We start from the raw sequence: 14,862 nt of genomic DNA on the forward strand, positions 1-14,862 counted from the left end.
TGTTCTATAAATAAAATGTTTTTAAAAGTGTTCTTGCCAATTACTTATTTTAGCTAAGGAATAAGAAACTACGTCTTAATGTAGTGAAATGCTTTGATCTGAGGGATGTGGATTAAACCATCACATGAGACATTTATCAGTTAGGAGTGCTTCTGGCTGAATGTGCAGTAATACCTCATTTAAAGTAGTTTAAACAAGTAGGCGAGCCTGCTGGGTCCAGCTGTCTAGTTTGTACAATGCACACGTATGACACACATAAGAGGATACCATTCACATCTCAGACAGCTTTATTCTTTTGAGTTTTTTCTTCAATTTTAATTATGACTTTGTTGACTCCAGATATGAATGATTTGTATGTTTATGACCATTTCTGGCAGTGTTTTGTTCTAACAGTATCCGTATATTATGACAATTTTCTAACTGGGAGAAGTAAAATGTCTTGAAGAAGGAGTGGATTTTTTTCTACCAATTTTTATTTTAAAGTGTTTCAAGCATATAAAAAGTTGAAAGACTTATATACCCAAATACCCTTCATCTAGATGCATCAATTGCTACTATACAGCCATATTTACTTTTATCTCTATCTTTCCACTTTTTTTTCTCTGAACCAATTGAAAGTAAATTATTGACATCATGGCACTGTATCTCTAAATATTTGAGTATGAGTCTCCTAAGAACTACAATATTATGACAGCTAAGAAAATCTGCATAGAAGTGCCATATGAGCTAACAAGAGTATATTTTTCTCATAAACACAGCAAATCTGGAGGCAGGCAGCCACCTTGACAAGCTCAGGTCCAGTATCTCTACATTCTCTTGGTCTTTTCCTCATGCTTGCTACTCAAGGTCTAAGATGGCTACTCCAGCTTCAAGCTTCATGTCTGTATATAAGGCAGGAAGAAAAGAGTAAGTGATGGTACTTGCCACATCTTTCTTTTTTTAATCAGGAAAGCAAAAGTTTTTCCAGAAACTCCCCTATTAAAAAAAAAAAACCCATTGCTGCCAAGCTAATTCTGACTCATAGTGACCCTATAGGACAGAGTAGAACTGCCCCATAGGGTTTCCAAAGAGTGGCTGGTGGATTCAAACTGCTGACCGTTGGTTAACAGCCCAGCACTTAACCACTGTGCCACCAGGACTCCGCTTGCCTATTAGATTTCCCTTTATATCTCATTGGTCAAGAGTTCCATGGCCATCCCTAGCAGAAGGGCAGGCCAGAAAAAAGTAATAGAGTGATTATGATTGGCTTAAAGTAATTATGCTTATTGCTTGGGGCTTCTGTCAGCAAGAAGAAAGGAAAAAATTATATGTGTTAGTAGGTGATTACTAGCGTCTCCCACAGGAAGTACCAGACAACAACAATTCCAGAGCCCAGTTATATGCACACTGTCAGGCCTCTCCCCACCACTCTGCAGTTACACCCCAGCTGGACCTTACATCAAGAACTGACCTTTTATACACAGGGACTTACCTCTTATCTATTTAGTAATTACTGGTATAAGCAAAATTTGGTGCTTAGGCTTTTGTAGATAGAAATCCTTCTCAATTTCAATTCAAGCCTTTTTTCCTTTTTTCCATGAGAGAGGAAGAAAAAAGATTTTTAATGTTTTGCATATCAACTGGAAAGACAGGAATTATGGGCAAGATATAAACTATGACTGATCTTTTAGGTCAAATGATTTTGACTATATAGCCAAAGAGACAGTTAAATTAATTACCATACTCCTAGAAAAATTTTTCCTTACTACTAGGTAGGAAAGTTCATTTTTCCTCCAGCAGAGGCTGACCAGTGGTGGCCAAAATGAATAGCTAAGAAGTTTGATTGTCTCTTCCTGCCCTAAGTAGTTGAAAACTACTTACATCCATGAAAGTCAGCGTTATCTCTATTGAAGCAAGCTAACACAAATGAGCTCTTTCAGCAAACTCTCTTACTTGTCTTGCTTATTCTTTGAATCACAGCACAGGTTCTCTGAGTCCTTTGAGAGATCAGCCGAATAAACATACGAGTGGTGTATTCAGCCAAAAATGGGAACAATAAAATGATCTAGGGGGTGTCGGGGTGTGCTAGACATGTTCTTTTTCTCCTTCAAAGTCTCATTAGAGAATATAAATCTGGCCAGTAATATGAATCTATAATTTCCTCACCATTTCTGTGGTTTGCTGGCAGAGATAGTTTCATATATAGCAATTCATCAAGTTGCTTGCCCAGGCCCTTTACCAATTCCTTTTTTCTCTTGGAAGACTCCACATAATGTTCAAACGATTATATATAAGCAACTAGCCATCTAGAATATCTGAACATTGTTTATTTTGTCTTACCAGCTTAGTATTTCCATTCAGGACATTTTATCTCTGTGCAAAGACAGGAGTAGAAGCTGATGAGTGGATCAAGATATTACGCTGGAAATTGGTGAGTTATAACATCTTCTGGATGCTTGTTGTTAGCTGCCTTCAGGTTGATTCCAACTCACGGCGACCCAGAAGTAACATGTTGATCATTTCAAACATGTTTCCACTGAGTCATACTAACCCTGAGAATCAAGGGGGTGTCTACTTGTAGGCTTGTGGAGTAAACAGTCTGTTCATTCTTCTGGGACATGGGAAGAGATGGAGACAGAAATAAGAAAGGAAGAATGGAGCTGCACTTGGGTCTTACCCAAGAGCATTAGCCCAGTGACCCACCATCTAGCAGCCTTCCTTTAGTGTGTTCCAGTTAGCCCAATTTTGTCTGTAGAAGAACATTTGGGACAAGAGGAAAGACAGAGGAAAATTGACATATTTCTATAGTTGAAAAGCTGCCTGCCTTTTAAATAGCCAGAAAAGGAAGCTTGGCAGAGGAACTTAGCCTAGGTTCCAGTGTAAGCGTTACTTTGCGTAGGTCAAGGACAAAAGGTGATTTATTTTATCTGCTGTTTATACACCCTCCAGGGAGGAAGATAGAGTGCTTATAAAAATCTGCTAGCTTCATATACTTTCTGTACACATTTGCTAGTTAGTGGGTACTTGCTCTTAAAGCTTACTAAAATTTCCTTTAAATGCTATCTTGAAAACCTTGATGTTTAAAAAACTCAAACAATTTTCTCCTAATTATTTTTTACGAAATTATCTGGTATATAGGTGCTCTCTCAAAACAGAGAATCTTGATAAATATTCCTTTCTAGATGCTGGGACGTTTGCTTTTGGTTATCTTTCCAGTTTGAAATTCAAATAAATATACCATTTATTTTGAGATTGTTCCAATGTATTTGATATTCAATGAGGAAATACTTTGCCATACGAAATCTTTGCTCAAACAAAGATGAATCGATTTTTTATTCTTTCCATTTTATAATTATACAGTGATACATAATCTTCATAGAAAAATTAAAGATCTCTCAAATGTACACACTTTCAGACATCTCCCCATGAAAATATTTATTTAAAAGAAAAATTTAATGATTCTGTAAATAGTGTTCGTGAATATCTTTCCATATCAAAAATGTAGCTATATCTTCATTCTGGTTCATTGAATAGTACTGTATTTTATGAGTGTACCATAACTCGTAGATCAATTCCTAACTTGTAAATGTTTTAGCAACCACTTTACAATATTTCCCCTGACAAAAATACAGAAAACCAGATGAACTTGGGGAGAGGGCACATGATAATTAGTTTATAATTTTATGGTTTCTTTACTAATCAGCATGTCTTATTTCATATTTGTTAAATGCCAGAGTCAATTATCATAAAATCACTAAATAACAAATACGCATGTTTATGTGCTTTATTACAGTCACAAATAAGAAAAAAGCTAGACCAAGGGGATGGCACAATCCAGTCTCAGTCGTTTGTCTTTAAGTAGACCTTTCCTGACCAGGGATGCCCTGCTCCAGGAACAGAGTGGAATGTTCCCTGATGCTATGGTCAGTAGAAGACTTCAGAGGAAAGCCGAATAACGAATTTTCTTTAAAAACAAAACCAAAGCTGATGCTGATTGGGACCTTTCAGAACATGTCACATTTGCTGACTCACGGAAAACTGCTACCCTTCCGAGTTGTGGCCATCTCCCTGAGAATTCCTAAGCAAAGAGCGTTCTGATAGAAACAAATTAAACCACCACTTCCAGACTTGTTCAACGTTAGAGCATACAATATGTGGTTCCCAAGCTTTTTGACGTTAGTTGCCTGGAACCCCACTGTGTTCTGGACAATTCATCTGACATCAACATTGTGTTATCAGCAAGGAGAGAAACGGTTACATACTTGAGGCTTAGACAGTTTCTTCAGAAAACACATTGAGACAGTAAACATCAAAGATTTTTTTGGAGGGGAGGAGTTATTTTTTGCTTTTTTATTCTTTTTAAAAAAACAAAAGCAGTTTCCCAAAACTGGAAAATGTTTACAGTATTTATTTTCTCTTTTTAAAAGGCTCAGAAATCTAGTGGGTCCTTCACTTCTAATGACTAGCCCCTGGGAACTAAGTATCCAAAGACAATTATGTAGGAAAATAAAGACAAATGAAGGTACAATTTTCAAAATGTCTCTTATAACCATCTTGGAGGAAATGTTTTACAGAGTGAGAATTGAAGGGAGGGTAATGAAGTAGTAGATAACTTGTAATTTAATAGTAATAATAATGTTGTTAGCAGTGCTCGAGTCTCCCTCGACTCACGGCAACCCCATGCACAGTGGAACTAGAGGCTGTCTGGTCCTTTGCCATCCCTATGATTGGTTATGAATTGGACTGTTGTAATCCATAGGGTTTTCACTGGCTGATTTTTGTAAGGAGATTGCCAGGCCTTTCTTCCTAGTCTGGAAGCCCTGCTGAAACTTGTTCAGCATCATAGCAACACACAAGCCTCCACTGACAGATGGGTGGTGGCTGTGCACAAGGTGCACCGGCCAGGAATCAAACCCTGTCTCCTGCGTAGAAAGCGAGAATTCTACCACTGAACCTGAGCCACTAGTGCCCTCAGTAATAACAATAGAGCATTTATAAGCATATGTTAACTTCATCTGATATTTCTCCAAACAGACTGAAAGAGACTTCTCAAGGAGAATGTGTTACACAAGTCCCTCCCCCAGAGTTATGTGTAGTGTTGGCTCAAGAGATTAAGAATCACCTTGCCCTGAGATCGCTAAGCAGCCTGCACCTTGCAGAGCCACTTCTGTCACTGGCTGAGGGAGTAACACTAAAGAAATATATAATAATGTGTTATACAACATTTTCAAACTATATTGATACAGCAGAATGATACTGGTGTCCAGAGCTCATAATTATTCTAGCCCTTCTATCGCCTATATTAAAATGGCTTATTTACATAAAAGTTTGAAGAAAGAGAAAGTGGAGGAAGAACTTGAAAATAAAAAGATTATGGTGCAATGCTCCAGTATAACACTGCTCTTTCAGTCCAAAGAGATACCATGTTAAAATAAGTTTCTTTGGTTATCTAAATATCTAATACTTAGAAATTATATTTTTGCATATTACAACAAAGTTTTTAATGTGTTTTATTTGTATCATATGGCATAAAGCAAACATCAAGTTAAAATGCACGGTGTCAAGTTTGCAAAGCAAGGAGTTACAAATGAATCCTCACTGAGATGTAAGGTTTTATGTTTTGTTTTTCTTAGAACCAATGGTGTTTTTTTGTGTAGGAGATATTGTTTTACTTTTTGTCGAATGTGTCATGTTTATTTATATTCTTTGGTTCTGTTTGTTAAAAACTGCATGATTTTGCTGCACATGTACTATTTTGCTATTAAAATATATTTTTAATATCTGTAATTTAAAAGAAATACAACTGATTAATATAATAAATAGCCATGAAAAATCTGCTTCAGGTAAAGAGTACGAGATACAAAGGGTTTAAAGTTGAAGAAATAGTCCCAGTCTTAAAGGAGTTTTTAGTTGAAAAATAGACTACAAATAAATACATGCAATGTATAGATGTAAATACTGTAGGAGAGGTACACAGAGCTATATGACAGAAAATGTGCTTCAGCTGGGGTTAAATCCATTTACTGGAGAATTTTCACATGAAAAGGGAGCGCAAATATACACATGCTATGTAATTAGTACTTGGCCAGGTGCTTTACCTTTGCAATCCATTGGATGCTCTCAGCACCCCTGAGCAGTGGTTGTGATTTTACCTCCTGAAGGAGCCTGGTGAAGTAGCCCTCAGCTACTTCTCCAAGTCCAAAATGAGAGAGGAGGGGGGGAGTTTGGGAGAATAGCAAGTGGGGTTTGTGTGTCAGGCCCTGTCTTCTAACAGGTATGTGCTTATCGTAAAACCAAACCAAAACCCGATGCCGTTGAGTCTACTCCAACGCACAGTAACTCTACAGGACAGAGTAGAACTGCCCCACAGGGTTTCCAAGGAGTGGCTGGTGGATTCGAACTGCTAATCTTTTGGTTAGCAGCCAAGCTCTTAACCACTGCACTACCAGGGCTCCTTATAAAGGAAGTAAGGACGTTTCAAGACACAGCCAAAGTGTTAGCAATTATTCCTCTTCTCAGAATCCCCCCCAGGGAATGTCTTACCCCCAGAGGAGCACTGTTTCCTCTGGACCAGGGGAATCACTACCATGGTGGGGATGGCTATGACTGCCTCTGAGGCCACTGAACATCAGCACATTCTGTGAGGCGGGATCTGTCTCTTTCTAGCACGTGGCATGCAAGAGAGTGGGCTCTTTGTGCCTTCCCACTCACACACACTCAGTGTGCAGGTCGGGAGTTACACTGTGTCCCTGTTTCAGGCAGAGAGCAAGAGAAATAATTATTACAGGGTGAACAGTCTTCCAAGTGATGCAATCCTACTTTCCTTCACCTTCACTACTTCACGTCAGTTGTAGCAAACCCATATTTTCGTCAAACTCTTTTAATCCAGTATATTATATAGCAGAGGTCCCAGCCTGAACCTCAGCTCTGCTCACTAAGGATTCAAGCTCTCTAGGCATGATATCGAGTACAGTTTCTCAAACCATCTGTAGTGAAGGACTAGATTTTCTGATCTTCTAAAAGGGAATTATTAGAAAAATGAAGTAAAAAAATACAGATATCAGATTCAACAGACAAAGTTACTATGTCAAATTGTACGATTTTACAAACTTTGTCTCAGTTTCTGTCATGTACTGCTATCTTATCATGAACTGCTAACAGTTTGCGGAACAGCCCAGTTTGTGCACCATTTTGAGTAGTACTGGGCTAGCCTGCAGGCAGGTAAAAGGAATCAAGAGCTTTCTTGAGAAAACATTCATGTTAATGAAGAGTTTTGGGGTGCAAATGTTTCATTGATGGATAATAGACATTGCTATAGGGAAAGAGTGATTCTGAGCACATCCTTGTGAGTTACTCAGCCTATCCTCAGCAAAACCTAAAAAGTGAGACTGTTTCACTCGAGTCTCAAGCAGACAGATGTTGAGAGTGTAAACTGTGTGGTACCTACAGCTGTGGACGAAGATACCACCCTTAGTTGTCAGTGTAGACTCCAGCAGACTGAAGGCACCTGGAACCCCAGTGAGCAGCATCGGCGATGGCTAGGCTTTCAGAAGCATAGCTCGCTTAGCAAAAGTAAAGGGAATTAGCAGATGCCATCTGAAGTCTGTGAAAGCTGGTTTCAGGAGCACATGGGAAGGGCTCTATGTAGACTTCCAGAAATATCTGGAAGGCTTTTTTGAGAGGAACTGGATTTTCTAGGTAAGTACAATTTTGCAACTTAAACATTGTTTTGATGTTGCCTCTAGGATGGTAGAAAACAAGGGTGACAAATTATACATTCATCACATCGCAGTCTTTGTTACTGTCAAAACCAGCTATGTTTCAATGTACTTGTCCTGTGGATCATATATAACTGGACTGTGTGGTTTCTCTACCTTCTTTTTTTCCCCTTTTCTACTGGATTTCTTACTCTGAGGTATTTTCTTAGTTGGGCTTCTTAGTTGGGCTTTCTGGTTACCTCTTTCCTGCTCCTCATTCCCCTCTTAACAACTTTTTTGTTGGCGGTTCCACTATGTATCCCCTTTCTCGTCTATTTTTCAGGAGTTATCATCTTACAAAATTCCCCCAAAAGATAACTGAATTGCTGAACTACTTAGACCAGCAACCAGAAAAGTGTATGGCACATGGTAGATGTTCAATTAATATTTGTTGAATGGATGAATAAAAAATTGTGATGACAGCTCCGCAAGGATATAATTTAACATAAAAAAAATTTCAGGGTCCTGACATTTTGGTAAATAAACTAGGGCTGCTAACTTATCAGTATAATGTTTTACCTTTGTACTTCATTTCTTTAAATTTTACTACAAAGGATCTAATGGTTCAGTTATTGTTCTCTTTTATCCACTTGAAACTTATCTTGATATATGTCATAAATTAGGGGTTTAACTTGATTTTTTGATGGTAAATGTGTCAACTTGGCTAGGTTATGTTGCTGTGTGTATATATATATATATATAATTTATTTTTATACATATTTGTTGAAGAAATTTCCAGACAGGGTTAGTGGGTTGACAGGTATATGCATTTGTAATATTAGTAATAAGGACACCCAATGATTATTAATCACTTACTATATGCCTTTTCATTGTGTTTGTATATATATATATATAATTTATTTTTATACATAAATTGTAGCATACTACGCACACTGTTCCACACCTTGCTTTTTTTGACCGTTATGTCTTGGTGATCATTCCATCTCTGTATCTAATGCACTTTATTTATTCCATTGAGTAAATGTAGTTATTTATTTAACTAGTCCTCTATGATTGGGGTGACTATATAATCTCCCATCTACAAAGGGACACTTGAGGGTGAAAGGAACACTATTAATAATGACTCCAGGAAGAGAGGGTATAAAATGGTACTGTCTGAAAAACCAGACATATGGTCACCCAACCTATGATGGATATTAAATTGTTTCCAATGCTTTGTTATTAAGTGTTGTAAAAAATACATTTGTAAACATATAACTTTGCACATGTCCACATGCATAGGTTGGATAAATTTCTCAAGTGGCATTGCTGGGCCAAAGGTTATGTGCATTTGAAAGTCTGATCAGGACTTCCAGGCAACATGGCGCTATAGACAGAAGCACCATGCTGTCCCTCCACAGCAAAGATCCAAAAAACTAAGCCAAACAGAGAAAACATCAATCCTGTAACCCTAAGCATCAAATAAGGAGATAAAAGAACTCAGCCAAGCACCAAATGGAATAAGAAACTGACAGAGACCAGAGAGTGAGGAGAGATACATGCAGAGGTCCCCTACCAGCTACTGCAGCACGGACCTGCCATCTTGACTCCTAGCAGAGACTGGTGAACAGAGGGTACAGGAAATCAGCTTCACAGAGCTTCCAGCAGGAGATAGAACAACCGGTAACCAGCAGTATATGCTTTCCCATCCCCCCACCCTTCTTCAGCCCCACTCGACCTCCTCTGCTTCCTGAGGCCACAGTCTCTTGGCCAGGAAGCACAAGCTTCACCCCAGTGCTGCTTGGATTCTACCCACCCACACTGGTCGGCTCCCTGAGTGCCATTTGTTGGCTGCTGGTGTTGCTTTTTTCGGCTTCTTTTGATTTCTTCCATACCTCTCGCCACCTCCCCCTCCTGTCAACTACCTGGCTCCGTGCATCATCTTTGCTTCTTCCTGAAAGGCTGTGAAATGCCACTCGAATGTGAAACTGCTTCCCGGCCCATGCTGCCATGCTGGTGGGATCCCAGGGCTTTTCTTTTTCTTTTCTTGAATTGGGAGCCTGTTCTAGCCAGGCAGTACTGTGTGGCTTGGGACCTACCCCCTCAGTTTGCAAAGACGTGCAGAGGGATCCCTGGGAGCATTTCTTTTTTCTGTTTTTTTTTTGGGGGGGGGTTCTCATTCTTTTTTTTGTTTTTCTTTTCTTTTTCCCTTTTTGTCTTTCTTCATTACTCATTTTCTCATCTGTCTATACTTACCTTCTCTTCCTGTCTCCTGAATACCTGCCACTGAGTGACACCTCTACTCCACCTAGCCAGGCTGTACTTCACAGCCTGGGAACAACTTCCCCAAACCTCACAGCCATACTGGTGTGATCCCTGGCGGCTTTGCTTTTCTTTTTTCTAATTTTTATTAATTTTTTTTCTTCTTCTTCTCCTTTTTGTCTCCATTTCTCAGTCTCTCATCTCTCCACTTCAATGGCAAGCTCTCTTGGCACTCGTTTTTGTTTGTATGTTTTTGACTCCTGTTCCTCTCTCCTCTTTCCCAAACCCATCTTAGCTCCACACATCACAATCTCCCCCCTTCATCCTGCCTACCTGCACCATGCACTGAACATCACACCCCCAAGTAGCACAGGCATGGCCTACCAGAACCTGCCTTGCACTGATTCCCAGCCCGCCCTGTTGGCCCTAGTACATGCCGCAAACAACCCATCCCAGTAACTCCTCTTCACCTAGACCTGCCCTGCCATGCCATATCTGAGCAACTGACCCTGCTAATTGAAGAAGGAGGCGAAAAGTATCGTGCCCACAGGCAAGCAAACAACAAAGAGCCCACCTGCTCAGACATAACCAAGTAAAACAAAAAATCAGGATGAAACAAACAAATCTACAATCAATAAATGAGGAAAATAACTACCGAATGCCCTGAAGACAGCAGACAATATCAAAACGTTTACAATAACAGGACATGATGGTTCTAGTAGGTGTCCAAAATAAAACACCAGATGACTTTCCAGTAAAAGAAAAGGCACTAGAACTACCTGATATGGAATTAAAATATTTAATATTCAGAGCTATCCAAGAGTTGAAGCAAAAAGCAGACACAAATGAGGAAGATAAAGACAAATTCATGGAAAAGGCAAATTCATGGAAAACATAGACAAAAACTGCAACAATTCAGGAAAATAATGCAGGAACAAAATGCCAAAATAAATTCACAACTAGAAATCATACAAAAACAACAATTAGAAATCCAAAAGATAAACACAAGATTTCAGAAATGGACAGTGTCATAGAAGGACTGAGGAGCAGGTTTGAAATGGTAAAAGACAGGATCAGGGAAATTGAAGACAAACACTTGCATACAACTCTGCGGAAAAATCAGAAAAAAGAATGAAGAAAAATGAAGAGACCCTGAAAATTATGTGGGTTACAATCAAAAGCAAAAATATGCGAGTGATCAGAGTTCCAGAACAGGGGGAGAAAACAAAAAACACAGAGAGGATCACTGAAGAATTGCTGACAGAAAACTTCCCCAATATCATGAAAGATGAAAAGCTGGCCATCCAAGAAGCTCAACAAACCCCATACAGGATAGACCCCAAAAGAAAATCACCAAGGCATATCATAATCACACTTGCCAAAACCAAAGACAAAGAATCCTGAGAGCAGCTCAAGAAAAACAAAAAGTCACATACAGAGGAGAAACAATAAGACTAAACTCAGATTATTTGGCAAAAACCATGCAGGCAAGAAGGCAATGGGATGACATATATAAAACCTTGAAAGAAAAAACTGCCAGCCAAGAATAATATATCCTGCAAAACTCTCCTTCAAATATGGTGGTGAAATTAAGACATTTCCAGATAAACAGAAATTAAGGGAATATGTAAAAACCAAACCAAACTTACAAGAATTATTAAAGGGAGTCCTTTGATCTGAGAACAAAAACATCAGCTCACAGGCTGAATCTAGGAAGCAGGATCATACCATCCAGATACCAATCTAGGAAATGAACTCTCAAGGACTATCCAAAACCAAAAGAAATACAACAAGGAATCAGAGAAGTTAATCTATAAATGACAACAACATCAGAACAACAGAAGAGGGAATAAATTGTGTAGGTATAGAACCTTCTAATGGAGAGGAAGGCAAGGTGATACCAAGTAATAATAGACTGCTTCAAGGTAAACACAAAGAAAGTTAACAAACCTACTCATCAAAATAAAGAGAAAACAAACAAAACCTACAAAAACAAAAGAAATTAAAAAAAAATCCACACACAAAAGGAATTCAGCACAGAAGAGTAAGAGGAACAAAGAAAACCTACAAAAACAAAACAAATTAAAAAAAAATCCACACACAAAAGGAATTCAGCACAGAAGAGTAAGAGGAACAAAGAAAACGTCAGCACCACCAAAAAAAGTACTACAAAATGACAGCAATAAACTCACACGTATCTATAATTACACTGAATGTAAATGGAGATTCATCAACATTTCTGATAAAATGCCAAGAAACTAAAATGAGTTTAAGAGTTCTTTCTGGGAACTTTGTCCAATTGATTATCAATTTTGGATGCAGAAGACATTCAGGTGGCTAATGGAAACATGAGGAAATGCTTGCCATCACTAGCCATTAAACTCCATTGCCATTGAGTCATTTCTGACTCACAGCGACTAGCCATCAGAGAAATGGAAATCAAAATTTTGGATGGAGCCAAATAGCCTTGAATAATTTTCCCAAGAAATCTAATTGTCTTTACCCAAATGTTACGGGTTGATTTGTGTCCCCCCAAAACATATGTTCATGTCCTAACCACCAGTACCTGTGAGTGTGAACTTACTTGTAAATAGGGTCTTTGGAGAATTAACACAAGATCATACCTGAGTAGGCTAAGTGAGTCCTAATCCAATGACTGGTGTTCTTATAAAAAGAGGACAAGAGACAGACACACAGGTAGGAGGCAATGTGAAGATGGAGGCAGAGACTGTTATTATCCTACCACAGTCAAGTAATGCCTGGCAACACCAAAAGCTCGAAGAGTCAAGGAAGGATTCCTCCCCCATAGTCTTCAGAGAGAGCATGGCCCTGTCTACATCTTGATTTTGGACTTCTAGCCTCCAGAACAATGAGATAATAGATTTCTGATGTTTTAAGCCACCCAGTGTGGTACTTTGTTATGACAGCCCTAGGAAACTAACACGAGACAATCCCTTCTTGTATTCAGTTTAACAATGATGATCAATGCCTCCATCAAGACAGATATATTTGGTTTACATATAAACTTGTCTCTTGAGATAAGCTTGAAATAAACCTTCAACACATGCTCATAAACAAATTGTGGGTGAGACTTAAGCAAAATATAGGACTAAATGAAAATTTTAAAAAATGAGTCTATGTACATTTAAAAAAAAAAAAAAAATTGGGTACCCAGTTACACAGGAAGTGAAAAATTGGGTTTCCACGGCCTGGATAAAAAAACCCAAAAACTCGTTGCCCTCAAGTGGATTCCAATTCATGGGGACCCTGTAGGACAGAGCAGAACTGCCTCCATAGCGTTTTCAAGAGTGCCTGGTAGATTCTAACTACCGACCTTCTGGTTAGCAGCCTAACTCTTGACCACTATGCTACCAGGTTTTCCACTTGTAGCATATGCAAGTTAGAATCTGGGATAAGGTTTCGAAAACTCTAATGAATCAATGAGACTCAAATGGTTATGTCCTACCAACCTAAATTTTAAGGTTTAGGTATGCTGGAGGACTTGATTTGTTGGGGGCATGCCATACAATGGATCACTTTTGTGTGGCCTTTTTAGCATGGTCTTGTAACTCCCACTCAAAGGATTGGGTGGGACTGTGTGAAAGGGTAATTGTGGCCCACTAAAGGGATTAGTCAGTTTTGCCATTCCCCTGGGCTTGAGATGAGCAACTTCAAAAGCAGGAAAGAGAGGATCCCACCACCACCAAGGAAGAATAGCCAGGAGCAGAGAGCTTGTTCTTTGGACCTAGGATGCGTGCGTTAAGAATCTTCTGGACCCAGGAAAGAGAGAGCCAGCTGTAACCATGAAGATGAGACGCAGTGGCAGAGAAGCGGTGGCAGGAGACCTCGGTGGGCTTCCTGGCCCATGGAGCCAGAAAGCTGAGTGCCTCTGGGCAGAGGTGGATGGGCAAGGAGAGGTGTGCCTGCAAGCACTGCTGGGAAGAGGGTGTCCTGATGGAAGAAAAGTATCCTGATGGTTCCTGAACCTGAATTGTAACCTGTTACTTCCCTAATAAACCCTATAATCATGAAAAAAAGAGAAAGTTTGATCAAGATTGCCAAATTGCCCTAAACCGACCTGTTGCTGTCAATTCTGATCAATAGAGACCCTATAGAACAGAGTAGGACTGCCCTATATGGTTTCCAAGGAACGTCTGGTGGATTTGAACTGCCGGTCTTTTGGTTAGCAGCCAAGCTCTTAACCACTGTGCCACCAGGGCTCCAAATTGCCCTAAAGGGTGTAACCATTTTCAGTTTCATCAGCAGGGTATAAAAATGCCTGTTGTACTTATTCAATGATCCTCTCCTCATTGACTTATGATCTTTATAACATTTTAAGTCCTCATATGTATGTACTGAAGTCTGTTTCTAGGCTAGTCTGCTCCAATGATCTGCCTACTTGTGCATTTAATCTAGTTTTGTATTGCTTTTTTAACTAGTTAATCTGCCATTCAGTTGATTTTGACTCAGAGCAAGCCCGTGACAGAGAAGAACTGCCCCATAGAGTTTTCTTGACTGTAATCTCTACGGAGGCACATTGCTAGGTCTTTCTCCCATGGAGCCGCTGGATGGGTTTGAATCACCAAGCTTTTGGTCAGCAGTTGACTGCTTATCTGTTGTGCCAGGGCTCCTCAGTTTTATATTACCTTTTCAAAAATCCCTTAGCATTATCACCTGCTTATTTCTCCAAGAGAACTGTAATTTACTATACCCTTTCCCAAAACAGAAATTTTAATAATAGCAATATTCATCATGTGAAGGTAAGTCTTCATTTTCCTGGGATTTCAAGGTATACAACTATTGTTACATATATATAAAAATTTCGCCACTTTATTTCTAAAAGACCTTCCTCTTGTTTCATGCTTTTTTGCACTGGCAAAAATTTCCAGGATATTAATAATCCTGATAATGGAAATTTTAGATT

At 39.1% G+C, this 14,862-nt stretch overlaps 1 protein-coding gene and 1 long non-coding RNA gene across 3 annotated transcripts in view; one reads left to right on the forward strand and one right to left on the reverse strand.

Moving 5' to 3' along the window:
• Positions 1 to 4,752, forward strand: part of DAPP1 (dual adaptor of phosphotyrosine and 3-phosphoinositides 1) — a 58,631-nt gene extending 53,879 nt beyond the window's left edge. Inside the window, exons 8-9 of one of the 2 annotated variants that reach the window (XM_004380182.2) lie at positions 2,323 to 2,410; positions 3,773 to 4,752. In XM_004380182.2, coding sequence (XP_004380239.1) covers positions 2,323 to 2,410; positions 3,773 to 3,841 — 157 coding nt within the window. In that variant the 3' untranslated portion in view covers positions 3,842 to 4,752. Of the gene's footprint in view, positions 1 to 758; positions 845 to 2,322; positions 2,411 to 3,772 lie in introns of those variants that run through there. The other variant, XM_023734715.1, reaches the window with a different exon arrangement.
• LOC111821218 (uncharacterized) lies at positions 13 to 2,953 on the reverse strand. The gene is made up of 3 exons (XR_002824666.1): positions 2,320 to 2,953; positions 1,472 to 1,567; positions 13 to 881 (listed from the first exon to the last, which is right to left on the reverse strand). It is a non-coding gene; the product is annotated as an uncharacterized LOC111821218 (long non-coding RNA).
• Positions 4,753 to 14,862: the final 10,110 nt, after the last annotated feature.

The sequence above is a fragment of the Trichechus manatus genome, unplaced genomic scaffold (genome assembly GCF_000243295.1).
Source record: "Trichechus manatus latirostris isolate Lorelei unplaced genomic scaffold, TriManLat1.0 scaffold00071, whole genome shotgun sequence".
NCBI lineage: Eukaryota > Metazoa > Chordata > Mammalia > Sirenia > Trichechidae > Trichechus > Trichechus manatus.